The sequence below is a fragment of the Phyllobates terribilis genome, unplaced genomic scaffold (genome assembly GCF_046119375.1).
Source record: "Phyllobates terribilis strain yellow unplaced genomic scaffold, ASM4611937v1 Scaffold_11__3_contigs__length_659146591, whole genome shotgun sequence".
NCBI lineage: Eukaryota > Metazoa > Chordata > Amphibia > Anura > Dendrobatidae > Phyllobates > Phyllobates terribilis.
Genome location: NW_027362771.1, coordinates 556,768,274 through 556,781,383, shown reverse-complemented (window position 1 = coordinate 556,781,383; position 13,110 = coordinate 556,768,274). Strand labels below are relative to the sequence as shown.

Sequence of the window (13,110 nt, the reverse complement as noted above, 5' to 3'; positions counted from 1 at the left end):
TGAACCTGTCACATAATATAAGGGTCCAAGCCGGAGGCTCAGGAATTACACAAAGCTGTATGCAACTATTATTGTTTTGTCTTTGGGTACATGTAGCTGTAAAAGCACTAATTTGAGTTATACCCAAGGTAATAGAGTCCAGATATAAGGGAAACCTTGTCAAAGAACCCTTTGTTGTATATTATGGACCACAGATGAGTAAAGATCCATTGTTGTGATACAAATATGGGTGTTTAGGTAGGGAACTGAGGTGAATTAAGTAGGAAATTCGTTGGTATCACGCTCCTGTATACCTCCTGAAATATCTATAATTGGTCACAAAAGGGGGGAATGTGAGAGAAAAGACTCCATTTTGTGTCTGTGGTCTCCATCTTGTCTTATAACTCCTGTGTCATGGTGATAAAATAATACTGCTGGGTCGGGAAGTTTCACATTTCTATTCAAGTTCCTAAAGTTGACATTGGCTCATATTTCACAGGGAACTTTGTCTGCCACACTATTTAACTAGCTCACATGTGCTAATAAACCAGAAAACTTGAGTATACCATACAATGCAATGCTGTATTGATTTCTCAAGCGCTCAGGAAAATAAATCTTATTAATTTGGAGTTCTAAAGGCAAAGAAGAGAGAGTATTTTTGCTCAAAGCTATAATAGAGAGAAACTCAGCAAAGCAGATCGTACCTTGACATACCCAGCCTGTAAATTAATTATATGGTTCAGCCTTCATTTACATGACCACCATATGATTTGGTCTTCCAATGTTGCAAAAGCTGGATCTGCTAAGACCAGCTCATGTTTGCACCAGACTTCCATTTTAACTATCTTGCTACTTACCATGTTAATGGTTATCACTTTATGTTGTAATTCTTGAGAATTACAGTTTATTTTATCTTAATAATATACAGTACAGACCAAAAGTTTGGACACACCTTCTCATTTAAAGATGTTTCTGTATATTCATGACTATGAAAATTGTACATTCACACTTAAGGCATCAAAACTATGAATTAACACATGTGGAATTATATACTTAACAAAAAAGTGTGAAACAACTAAAAATATGTCTTATATTCTAGGTTCTTCAAAGTAGCCACCTTTTGCTTTGATGACTGCTTTGCACACTCTTGGCATTCTCTTGATAAGCTTCAAGAGGTAGTTACCGGAAATGGTTTTCACTTCACAGGTGTGCCCTGTCAGGTTTAATAAATGGGATTTCTTGCCTTATAAATGGGGTTGGGACCATCAGTTGTGTTGTGCAGAAGTCTGGTGGATACACAGCTGATAGTCCTATTGAATAAACTGTTAGAATTTGTATTATGGCAAGAAAAAAGCAGCTAAGTAAAGAAAAACGAGTGACCATCATTACTTTAAGAAATGAAGGTCAGCCAGGCCGAAAAATTGGGCAAACTTTGAAAGTGTCCCCAAGTGCAGTTGCAAAAACCATCAAGCGCTACAAAGAAACTGGCTCACATGAGGACCGCCCCAGGAAAGTAAGACCAAGAGTCACCTCTTCTTCTGAGGATAAGTTTATCCCAGTCACCAGCCTCAGAAATCGCAGGTTAACAGCAGTTCAGATTATAGACCAGGTCAATGCCACACAGAGTTCTAGCTGCAGACACATCTCTTCAACAAGCAGAAGAGACTTGTTTGGGCTAGAGAACACAAGGAATGGACATTAGACAAGTGGAAATCTGTACTTTGGTCTGATGAGTCCAAATTTGAGATCTTTGGTTCCAACCACTGTGTCTTTGTGCGATGCAGAAAATGTGAACGGATGGACTCTACATGCCTGGTTCCCACCATGAAGCATGGAGGAGGAGGTGTGATGGTGTGGCAGTGCTTTGCTGGTGACACTGTTGGGGATTTATTCAAAATTGAAGGCATACTGAACCAGCATGACTACCACAGCATCTTGCAGCGGCATGCTATTCCATCCCGTTTGCGTTTAGTTGGACCATCATTTATTTTTCAACAGGACAATGACCCCAAACACACCTCCAGGCTGTGTAAGGGCTATTTGACCAAGAAGGAGAGTGATGGGGTGCTACGCCAGATGACCTGGCCTCCACAGTCACCAGAACTGAACCCAATCAAGATGGTTTGGGGTGAGCTGGACCGCAGAGTGAAGGTAAAATGGCCAACAAGTGCTAAGCATCTCTGGGAACTCCTTCAAGATTGTTGGAAGACCATTTCTGGTGACTACCTCTTGAAGCTCATCAAGAGAATGCCAAGAGTGTGCATAGCAGTCATTAAAGCTAAAGGTGGCTACTTTGAAGAACCTAGAATATAAGACATATTTTCAGTTGTTTCATACTTTTTTGTTAAGTATATAATTCCACATGTGTTAATTCATAGTTTTGATGCCTTCAGTGTGAATGTACAATTTTCATAGTCATGAAAATACAGAAAAATCTTTAAATGAGAAGGTATGTCCAAACTTTTGGTCTCTACTGTATTTCATGTCTATAATGTGTCATGTTTAGTTTTATGATTTATGGAGTCCTATTCAGTGAACCTTACTGCTTATTAAGCAAAAAAAACATATTTAATGCAATTTACTTTAATTCATGTTTTCAAACTCATCTCAAGAGACACAGCTCTCGAGAAATTTTAGCATAATAATTAATCTCAAGAATACCGAGAGCTCTCAAGAGTACATTTATTTTGGTTATATATTGGGTAAAAAGGGGATGCCAAGATACACATTATGGAAATAAAAAGAACAAGTGAAGCAGAAAACTAAAAGGCGAGCCATTTATTTTTATGATTACGTTTACTTCTATAAAAGAATACATTGTAATTTTATATATTTTCCTATTGATTTCATTTTGATTTCTATATGTGTCTTTACTACAAATGTAGTTTATTTGACCTAAACTCAGAAAAGACAGCACTGGGATATCACGGCAGAAAAAGAAGTGTAACTTGACATTGACATGTGTAATGTTAAATAATCCTAATCATTTTAAGTGAGATAATCTCCTGTGATGAGTTATCGAGGTGGTGTATTTTTTATCAAGTTACCCTTTGCTACCTTTGTGGTTTATATTTGCTCCTTTTTCTTTTACAGTAAAACAAACACATGACCATTTCATAGACATGGCAATTTTTGCTGTATTGTTTTGTCAGAGCCATAACCTTTTTTTTTCTAATGCAGGCCATGGTTTGTCCAGTAGCAGTATAGAAAACGAGTAAATTCCTGCAGCAGAAAGTTTACAATGTTCAATAGCAGCAAAGTTAATAGAGAAGTAAATGCAGTCTACATTGGGTACACAATTACTAGGCAAGTGAGTATTTTGACCATCCATAAGCCATTATTCTCCAGTGCTGTCATATTCCCGAACTGCAACCTCCCTAAAGTGCCCAGAAGTACAAGTTGTTCAGTTCTCAGAGACATGGCCGTGGTAAGGAAGGCTGAGACATGACCACCGCTGAACAAGACGTGAAAGTAGAAACGTCAAGACAGGGCCAAGAGATAACTGGAGACAGATTTTTTAAAAGGTTTTATGAACTGATGAGACGAGAGTGACTCTTGACGGACCATGCACATGCCCATTGCTAAAGCTGGCCTTTAAAGGTCTAGTGTGATGACATGAGAGCAGTTTGCTGGGCTACTAGGGATTTTTTTTGCAGACAACAGCAAAGAGGCAGCAATAGAAGAAAGGAGGCAGGTCCGGCACTCGTGCGGGAACAGGTGAGTGACAACCATACAACCTCTTTCTTAAAGCATTTTCTATCAATTAATCTTGAATAGAAATAAGTTTATCTAAAAAGGGACTAAAATATTAAAAAGGAAAAAACAAAACTGTTGTAATTTATTTAATTATTATTTTTTAACGTTGGTTTGTGGCAGTGAATTGGAAATATTTTAGTGGATTCAAAAACAATGATAGGACCATGCAAAAGAAATGTTTTTGATAAAATGACTTTAGTATGGATCACTTGCTGCTAGGGTCCATTCAAATTTTTAGGTTACTTCTAGTTTTCTTGCAACTCACATATAGTATGTAATACATAAAATTAAAACTCTGTGATTAATCAGTCTTTTTAGATAATATGTCCTGGGTCAGGAGTAGACTTATCATTGGTGCAACTTGTGCAGCCACACAGGGGCTCAAGAGGAAAAGTTGCCTACTCCAAATCAGCAAGCAGCTTGTGTCACAGACACATTATTGAACTGTAAAGGGCCCATACACTGTTCTTGCCCACGGGTCCTCTTCTGTCTGTGATAGTCCCTGGCTTGGTATTCTGGTAACAAGTAAGCAACAGTACTCAATGTCAAGCAGCAGCTGCAAAAGCAATTTGAAATAAGATATTAGGGTGTAAAAAGAGAGATTGTCATCCTTGGCAGGACATCATCCTGTGTAAAAGGGACCTGTTCTGCCAAAAACAATGGCAGGTCTGTTTACATGGATTGATGAGTGGCAATAAATGAACACCAAATGTAAAAATTATATGCACTGAACAATCTGTAGTAGATCGCTATTTGTGCATAGGCTGCCATTGTTCTTTGCAGTATAGGTCCTGTTTACACAGGATGATATGCTGCCGAGAATGAATATCTTTTGTGCCACATAAAAGATCTTTTCACCCAATGAATTATGCTTGTTCTTCATGTGATCTGCAGCTAGTTTTATAGATGGTTTATTGTCAAACCAGAGTTCTTAATAACACTTGTTCACGATAATCTTTCAGTCTAAATGCATCTTAAGGCTCCATCTTGAATATTGGATTAAGTTTTGTCATCCATATTTTAAAAAGATATTCGAAAGTTAATCAGTTCAAAGGTGGAATACTAAAGGGGATTCACCTATAATGAGAGATTAGAAAAGTTGGGCATATTCAGTTTAGAATAGAAGATGTCACGGAGGTGATCTAATTTCCTCGTGGAAGTACATGTTGGGTCAATACAAAGAATTGGTTACCTTCGAGGAACCTCTTAAGGACCAAGGGACATTCATTTTGTGTGGAAGAAAGGAGATTCCAGCATCTAAATAAGAAAGGGTTCTTTACAATTAGTGCAGTCAGACTGTGGAATGCCAGATAATATAGGGCCAGATGCTTTTTTCATAACAAATGGCATTATGGGTTATTTCTAATCTTGTTAATTTTTTAATTGATGGAGAAAGGTTGTACTTGGTGGACTTTTGTCTTTTCCCAACCAATGAAAGTGTTGTTTTGGAATTGATAAGAGATAGATTTGGAATGTCTTCTCCTTTGCAATCAGATATTTCATGAATATTTTTTGGAAATGCCCATTGTATCACTCAATAAGTCTTTTAATCAACTCAACCATTTTCTTTCAGGGACAATATGGAGGTGGAAATCACAAATCAGACCACAATTGTGACATTTTATATTACTGGGTTAACTACAGACCACTTGATTCAATTGACCCTTTTTGTACTATTTTTGACCATTTATGCCTGCTCCTTCATATGTAACCTTTGTATGATGCTACTGATAAGGATGATGCGCCATCTTCATTCCCCCATGTATTTCTTTCTAAGCCATTTATCCTTCGTAGACTTATGTTTCTCGTCAAGTATTACGCCGAGGATGTTGGCAGATTTCACTTCCAAAACAAAGTCTATTCCCTCCATAGCGTGTGCTACACAAATGTTTTGCTTTTCCTTCTTCGCGGCCTCAGAGAGTCTTTTAGTGTCAGCAATGGCGTACGACCGTTATGTTGCGATATGTCGACCATTGTTCTATCATCAAATTATGAACAAGACAATGTGTTGGATCTTGGCATTAGGAGCCTATTTTTGTAGCTTTCTTGCATCCATTACCATCACTTTACTTGTCTTTCCTCTTTGCGGTTCCAATGCCATCATCAATCATTTCTATTGTGATATCCCCCCACTTCTGAAACTTACATGTGGCCACTCTCAAATAAAAAAATACATTGTCATTGCATTGACTCGTTCAATAGGAAGCGCCTGCTTTCTTGTAATACTATTGTCTTATGTGTATATATTACACACCATCCTAGGAATTCACACAAAAGAGGGCAGATCCAAAGCGTTTTCAACCTGTGTGTCCCACCTAACCGTCGTCATCACCTTCTACACCACCGCACTTGGAAATTATTTTAGACCAAGCTCGGGTTTAAATGCAGATAATATCGGCAAGGTCTTCTCCATTTTTTACACTGTGACTCCCCCTTTATTAAACCCTTTTATATACAGTTTTAAAAATACAGATGTTAAAAGTGCCGTGTTGAAATGTTTTTCTTTTAGATCAGGCTCAAAAATAATCTTAACAGTAAATTAAAGAATAAAAAATAAAATAAAAATGTTAGCATATCAAAAATTAGAGCAGTTGGCAACATGTTTAGATCTGTACTACTTATGTACCATATAATAGTGACATTTCTCTGTTTTGTTGTGAAAACCCTTATTTTTACAAAGTTGAAGTAAAAGTCCAGCTCACAGATCATGCAATCTACTCCTGGTCCAAGTGAATGGTCACAGGAGCATATGGGTAATGATGAGCAAAAGAGAGGATATCCAGCACTCCGAGAATAGACTTGAAAAACTTGTATCTTTTATTTCAGGAACGTAGACATGAACATAAAAAAGGCTGCGTCTGTTCAGCAAAAAACAATGTATTTCAACAGTCATGATTAAGACCTTATGGTTGAAACGTGTTGTTTTTTTGAGGAACAGACACTGCCTTTATGTGCATGTGTATGTTCCTGAAATAAATGATACAAGTTTTTCAAGTCTATTCTCGGAGTGCTGGATATCCTCTTTTTAGCTCTTTTTTAATTAACACGAAGTGCAGACATATTGGTTGTCCTTGTCAACAATTGTGATAGAGTAGCACTTTGTAAGTTGCTTGGTTATAGTTTACCATTAAAATTTAAATAAAAAAAATAAAATGCCAATAGCTATGTAAGTAAAAAATCAATAGAAATTAATAACTCTGGATATTGTTCTAGCTGATTTACTTATACATGACCAAATATTGTATCCATTTTGGGAGAAAATCTTATTTAAAGTTTTATAGTAAATCTGTAAATCAGAGTCTGATATGGAGGAGAAAATGCTGCGCAGAAAAGGTAATAAGGAAATTGTTTAATGTTGAAACAAGCAAATCCTTACTTAATTTACAGGAGACAAAAAACAAAAGAAAACCCCCTATAAAGTGTATCTCTAATTACAGTTGTGCTCAAATAATAATAAATAATCTTTTTATTTATATAGTGCCAATCAGCTTGTCTTTAGAGTTTGGAAGGAAACCGGAGAACCCGGAAGAAACCCACGCAAACATGGGAAGAACATACAAACTCCTTGTAGATGTTCTCCTTGGTGGGATTTGAACCCAGGACCCCAGCACTGCAGTGCTAACCACTGAGCCACTGTGCTGCCCATGAAGTTCATGGCTCAAAAGTTTACATACCCTGGCAGAATTTTACCTTCCTTGGCCTTGTTTTAAAGAATATTAATGATAACAAAAAAACATTTTCTCCACTCATGGCTATTGGTTGGGTGAAGCCATTTATTGTCAAACTACTGTGTTTTCTCTTTTTAAATCTTAATGACAACCAAAAGCATCAAAATGACCCAGATCAAAAGTTCACATAACCAGGTGATTTTGGCACAGAATTTGACACAAATGGGTTTAAATGGCTACTAAAGGTAACATCCTCACCTGTGACCTGTTTGCTTGTAATCAGTGTGTGTGCATAAAAGCTGAGTGACTTTCTATGATCCGGAAAGAGTCTTGCATATTTCATTCAGCCGCTGACGTTTCTGGATTGTGAGTCATGGGGAAAGCAAAAGAATTGTCAACGGATCTACGGGAAAAGGTAGTTGAACTATATAAGACAGGAAAGGGATACAAAAAAATATCCAAGGAATTAATAATGCCAGTGAGCAGCGTTCGAACTGTGATTAACAAATGGAAAATCAGGGGCTCTGTTAAAACCAAACCACGGTAAGGTAGACCAACAAAAATTTCGGCCACAACTGCCTGGAAAATTGTTCGGGATGCAAAGAAAAACCCACAAATAACATCAGCTGAAATTCAGGACTCTCTGAAAACTAGCGATGTGGCTGTTTAAAGATGCACAATAAGGAGGCACTTGAAGAAAATGGTCTGCATGGTCGAGTCGCCAGAAGAAAGCCATAACTGCGCAAGTGTCACAAAGTATCTCACCTACAATACGCCAAACAGCAAAGAGACAAGCCTCAAACCTTCTGGAACAAGGTAATTTGGAGTGATAAGACCAAAATTGAACTTTTTGGCAAAAACCATAAACGTTACATTTGGAGAGAGGTCAACAAGGCCTCTGATGAAAGGAACACCATTCCTACTGTAAAGCATGGAGGTGGATCGCTGATGTTTTGGGGATGTGTGAGCTACAAAGGCACAGGAAACTTGGTAAAAGTTGAAGGAAAGATGAATGCAGCACGTTATCAGCAAATACTGGAGGCAAATTTGCACTCATCAGCCCGGAAGTTGTGTATGGAGCGCAATTGGACATTCCAATGTGGCAACAATACAAAACACAAGGCCAAGTCGACCTGTCATTGGCTAGAGCAAAACAAAGTGAAGGTTTTGGAGTTGCCATCTCAGTCTCCTGACCTCAATATCATTGAGCCACTCTGGGGAGATCTCAAGCACGCAGTTCATGCTAGACAGCCCATGAATTTACAGGAACTGGAGGCTTTTTGCCAAGAAGAATGGGCAGCTTTACCATCTGAGAAAATAAAGAACCTCATCCACAACTAGCACAAAAGACTTCAAGCTATCATTGATGTTAGAGGGGGCAATACACGGTATTAAGAACTGGGGTATGTGAACTTTTGATCAGGGTTATTTGGATGTTTTTGGCTGTCATTAAGATTTAAAAAGAGAAAACACAGTAGTTTGACAATAAATGGCTTCACCCAACCAATAACCATGAGTGGAGAAAAAGTTTTTTTGTTATCATTCATATTCTCTGGTACAAGGCCAAGAAAGGAAAAATTCTGCCGTGGTATGTAAATTTTTGAGCAAAACTGTATATATTTCTAAAAAGACACTGAAGCACCTAAATGTACAATGGGGAAAATAAGTATTTGATAACTGACGATTTTGCAAGTTTTCCCACCTACAAAGAATGGAGAGGTCTGTAATTTTATCGTAGGTACACTTCAACTGTGAGAGACAGAATCAAAAAAAAAAGCCCAAAAAAACAGAAAATCACATTGTATGTTTTTTACATAATTAAATTGTATTTTATTACATTAAATAAGTACTTGATCACCTACCAACCAGCAAGAATTCTGGCTCTCACAGACCTGTTAGTTTTTCTTTAAGAAGTCCTCTTACTCTGTGTAGCATCGGCGTCTCTGCCTTCTCCCAGGCAGAGACGCCGTCCTTCTCACCTCCTCGCTCCCCGCTCTCCTTCCCAGCCTGCTGTCGGAGCGCGCAGCCCTGTAGCTTCGGCGTCTCTGCCTCCTGCCGGGCAGAGACGCTGTCCCTCTCACCACGCTCCCCGCTCTTCTTCTCAGCCTGCTGTCTGCGCGTGCAGTCCCCCGGGAACTGGGCTTAGGGCGCACGCGCGCGCTCCCCCCCTTAAAGGGGCTGCACGCGCCGTCCTAAGGAGTCCGCTGCCAATTGCCTATGGTACTCCCATATATAGGGCACCCCCTCCAAAATGGAGGTGCCCGAGCAAAGTTGTTGCACATTTTCTGATCTCTGCTTCAGCCCTCAGGTCCCGCTGCTAGCCTGACTCCTTGTCCTGCCTGAAAGCCTGTTATCTGCCCGTTACCTGCCGAGCCTGCCAGCCTGCTCTCCTGAAGCGCTCACCTGTTACCTGCCTGTTACCTGCCTGTTACCTGCCCTGTCTGCCAGTCCGCTCACCTGGGAGCATCCGCCTGTTACCTGCCCTGTCTCTCTCTCCGCTCACCTGGGAGCATCTGTCTGTTACCTGCAGAGTCCATCAGCCAACTCACCTGCGAGCGCTCACCTGTTCCTGCTGTGTCTGTCATACCGCTCACCTGGGAGCACCCGCCTGTTACCTGCTGTGTTCGTCTGCCCGCTCACCTGGGAGCGCCCGCCTGTTTCCTGCCAGCCTGCCTGGAGGCTCTGCCGTCACTCACTGTGACCACCTGCCTGGTAAACCTAGAGACTACTACCTGCTCTCCTGTCACGTACCGTGACCACCAGTCAGCTACGAGAGACTTCTGCCTGCTTGCTGTGTCCATCTGTCATACCGGTCAGTCCCAGCCATCTGACCCGTGGGAGCCACCTGCTCTTTTACAAGGTCGTCCCCAGAGTAGCACCTGGTCCGTCAGCCCGGATCCTCCCTGGTCACGGTGTCGCTTGCTGCCATCCGACCAACGTCGTTTCGGGTTGATACTTAGTCACGCCCCTCTGGGTCCCTCCTTGCATCTCGGCACAGAGGTACCACCACCCGGACCCGTAACACTCTGTACTAATTATCTGTATTAATTGCACCTGTTTGAACTCTTCACCTGTATAAAAGACACCTGTCACACTCAATCAATCACACTCCAATTTCTCCAACATGGCCAAGACCAAATAGCTGTCTAAGGACACCAGAGACAAAATTGTAGACCATCACAAGGCTGAGTTGGGCTACAGGACAATAGGCAAGCAGCTTGTTAAGAAGGCAAGTGGAAGAAACACAAGATGACTGTCAATCTTGTCAATCTTCTTCGGTCTGGAGCTCCATGAATGATCTTGCCTTGTGGGTTAAGGATGATTCTGAGAATAGTCAGGAATCAGCTCAAAACTACACAGGAGAACCTGGTCAATGACCTGAAGAGAGCTGGGACCACAGTGTCAAACATTACCATTAGTAACACACTACGCAGTCATGGCTTAAAATCTTGCAGGACACTTAAGGTCCCCCTGCCTACATCAGCACATGTCCCGGCTCATTTGAAGTTCACCAATGACCACCTCAATTATCCAGAGGAGGCATGGGAGAAGGTCATGTGGTCAGATGAGGCCAAAATAATACTTTTTGGTATCAACTCCACTCGCTGTTTTTGGGAGAAGAAGGATGAGTACAACCCCAAGAACACAGTCCCAACCGTGAAGCATGGTGGTGGAAACATACTTTGGGGGCGCTTCTCTGCAAATGGGACAGGACTACTGCACCGTATTGAAGGGAGGATGTTGGGGTCAGGTATTGCGAGATTTTGGCCAACAACCTCCTTCCTTCAGTAAAAGAGCATTGAAGATGTGTAGTGGCTGGGTCTTCCAGAAGACAATGACCCAAACCACACAGCCAGGGCAACTAAGGAGTGGCTCTGTAAGAAGGATTTCAAGGTCCTAGAGTGGCCTAGCCATTCTCCAGACCTGAACCCAAAAGAAAATCTTTGGATGGAGCTGAAACTCAATTTTGCCTAGCGACAACCCTGAATCCTGAAAGATTTGGAGAAGGTCTGTATGAAGGAGTGGGCCAAAATCCCTGCTGCAGTGTGTGCAAACTTGGCCAAGAACTAAAGGAAAACCGCTGACCTCTGTAATTGCAAACAAAGGTTTCTGTACCAAATATTAGGTTCTGTTTTTCTATTGTATCAAATAATTACCATATATACTCGAGTATAAGCCGACCCGAATATAAGCCGAGTCACCAAATTTTACCACACAAAACTGGGAAAACATATTTACTCGAGCATAAGCCTAGGGTGGGAAATTCAGCAGCTACTGGTAAATTTCCTCATCCCGGTAAGTTTTGCCTCCTCATCCCCAATTCTTGTATGCATGGCCCCCTCTCATCCCAAATCCTGGTATGCACAGCTCCCTCATCCCCGATCCTGGTATGCATGGCCCCCTCACCTCCAATCCTGGTATGCATGTCCCCCTCATCACCAATCCTGGTATTCATGACCCCTTCATACCCAATCCTGGTATGCATGGACACCTCATCCCCAATCCTGGTATGCATGGCCCCCTTTTCCTGGTATACATGGCTCCCTCATCCCAAATCCTGGTATGCATGGCCCCCTCATCCCCAATCCTGGTACGCATGGCCCCTTCATCCCCAATCATGGTATACATGGCCCCGTTATCCCCAATCCTGGTATGCATGGCCCCTTCATCCCCAATCCTGGTGTGGATGGCCCATTGATCCCAATCCTGGTATGCATGGTCCCCTCATCACCAATCCTGGCATGCATGGCCCCTTCATCCGAAATACTGGTATGCATGGCCCCTCATCACCAATCCTGGTATGCATGGCCCCCTCATCTCCAATCCTAGTATGAATGGCCCCCTTATCCTTGTATACATGGCTTCCTCATCCCAAATACTGGTATGAAAGGCCCCCTCATGACCAATATTGGTATGCATGGCCCCATCATTCCCAATCCGGGTATGCATGACCCCTTCATCCCCAATCCTGGTATGCATGGCCACCTCATCCACAATCATGGTATGCATGGCCCCCTATCCTGGTATACATGGACCCCTCATCCCCAGTCCTGGAATGCATGGCCCCCTAATCACCAATCCTGGTATGCATTGCCCCCTCATCTCCAATCCTAGTATGCATGGCCCCTTCATCCTCAATCCTGGTATGTGTTAAGTTCTGCTACCAAAGCTAAGGAAAGAGAGGAGATCTGTCCCTACTATAAGACTCAGCTGAATCCCTACGATGTAACAGGGAACCTGATCCTGCGATCAGACCTGCTAAAGTCCTAATCTAGTCTGTACGGAGACCTATAGATTTGGGGAGGGAATCCCTACAAGTACTAAGGACTGGGAGGAAAATGGGACACCTCCTAACAGAAATAGCAGCAGACAGACGAACAAACAAAATAGATAGAACCTAGAGGTCCGAAGACCAAGCAAACTAACAGAGTTAGATACAGAGCACAGGCTAGCTAGAAAGTAGATATACAATGAAGTCCAGCAAAGCCAGAAGGGCGGAGCAGGACTAAATAGGCCAACAAGGTCATGTGACCAGCAAAGGAAAAAAAACCTAACAGCAAGGTTCTAACAGTACCCCCCCTTCTAAGAGGATCCTCCGGATCCCCTAGGACCAGGCTTATCAGGAAATCTCCTGTGAAACGCTCTGATAAGTCTGGACGCGGAAACATCATCTGACCTCACCCAAGAGTTATCCTCGGGTCCGAAA

General features: G+C 41.7%; 1 protein-coding gene across 1 annotated transcript; it reads left to right on the top strand.

Moving 5' to 3' along the window:
- The first annotated feature begins 5,315 nt into the window (after nucleotides 1–5,315).
- LOC141167360 (olfactory receptor 5G26-like) lies at nucleotides 5,316–6,278 on the top strand. The gene has a single exon (XM_073654774.1). The coding sequence runs from the start codon at nucleotides 5,316–5,318 to the stop codon at nucleotides 6,276–6,278; it is 963 nt and encodes a 320-aa protein (XP_073510875.1).
- The last annotated feature ends 6,832 nt before the right edge of the window (nucleotides 6,279–13,110 follow it).

Bases quoted from the DNA above. Each gene is read 5' to 3' on its own strand.
- LOC141167360 (XM_073654774.1), top strand. From the start codon at position 5,316: ATGGAGGTGGAAATCACAAATCAGACCACAATTGTGACATTTTATATT.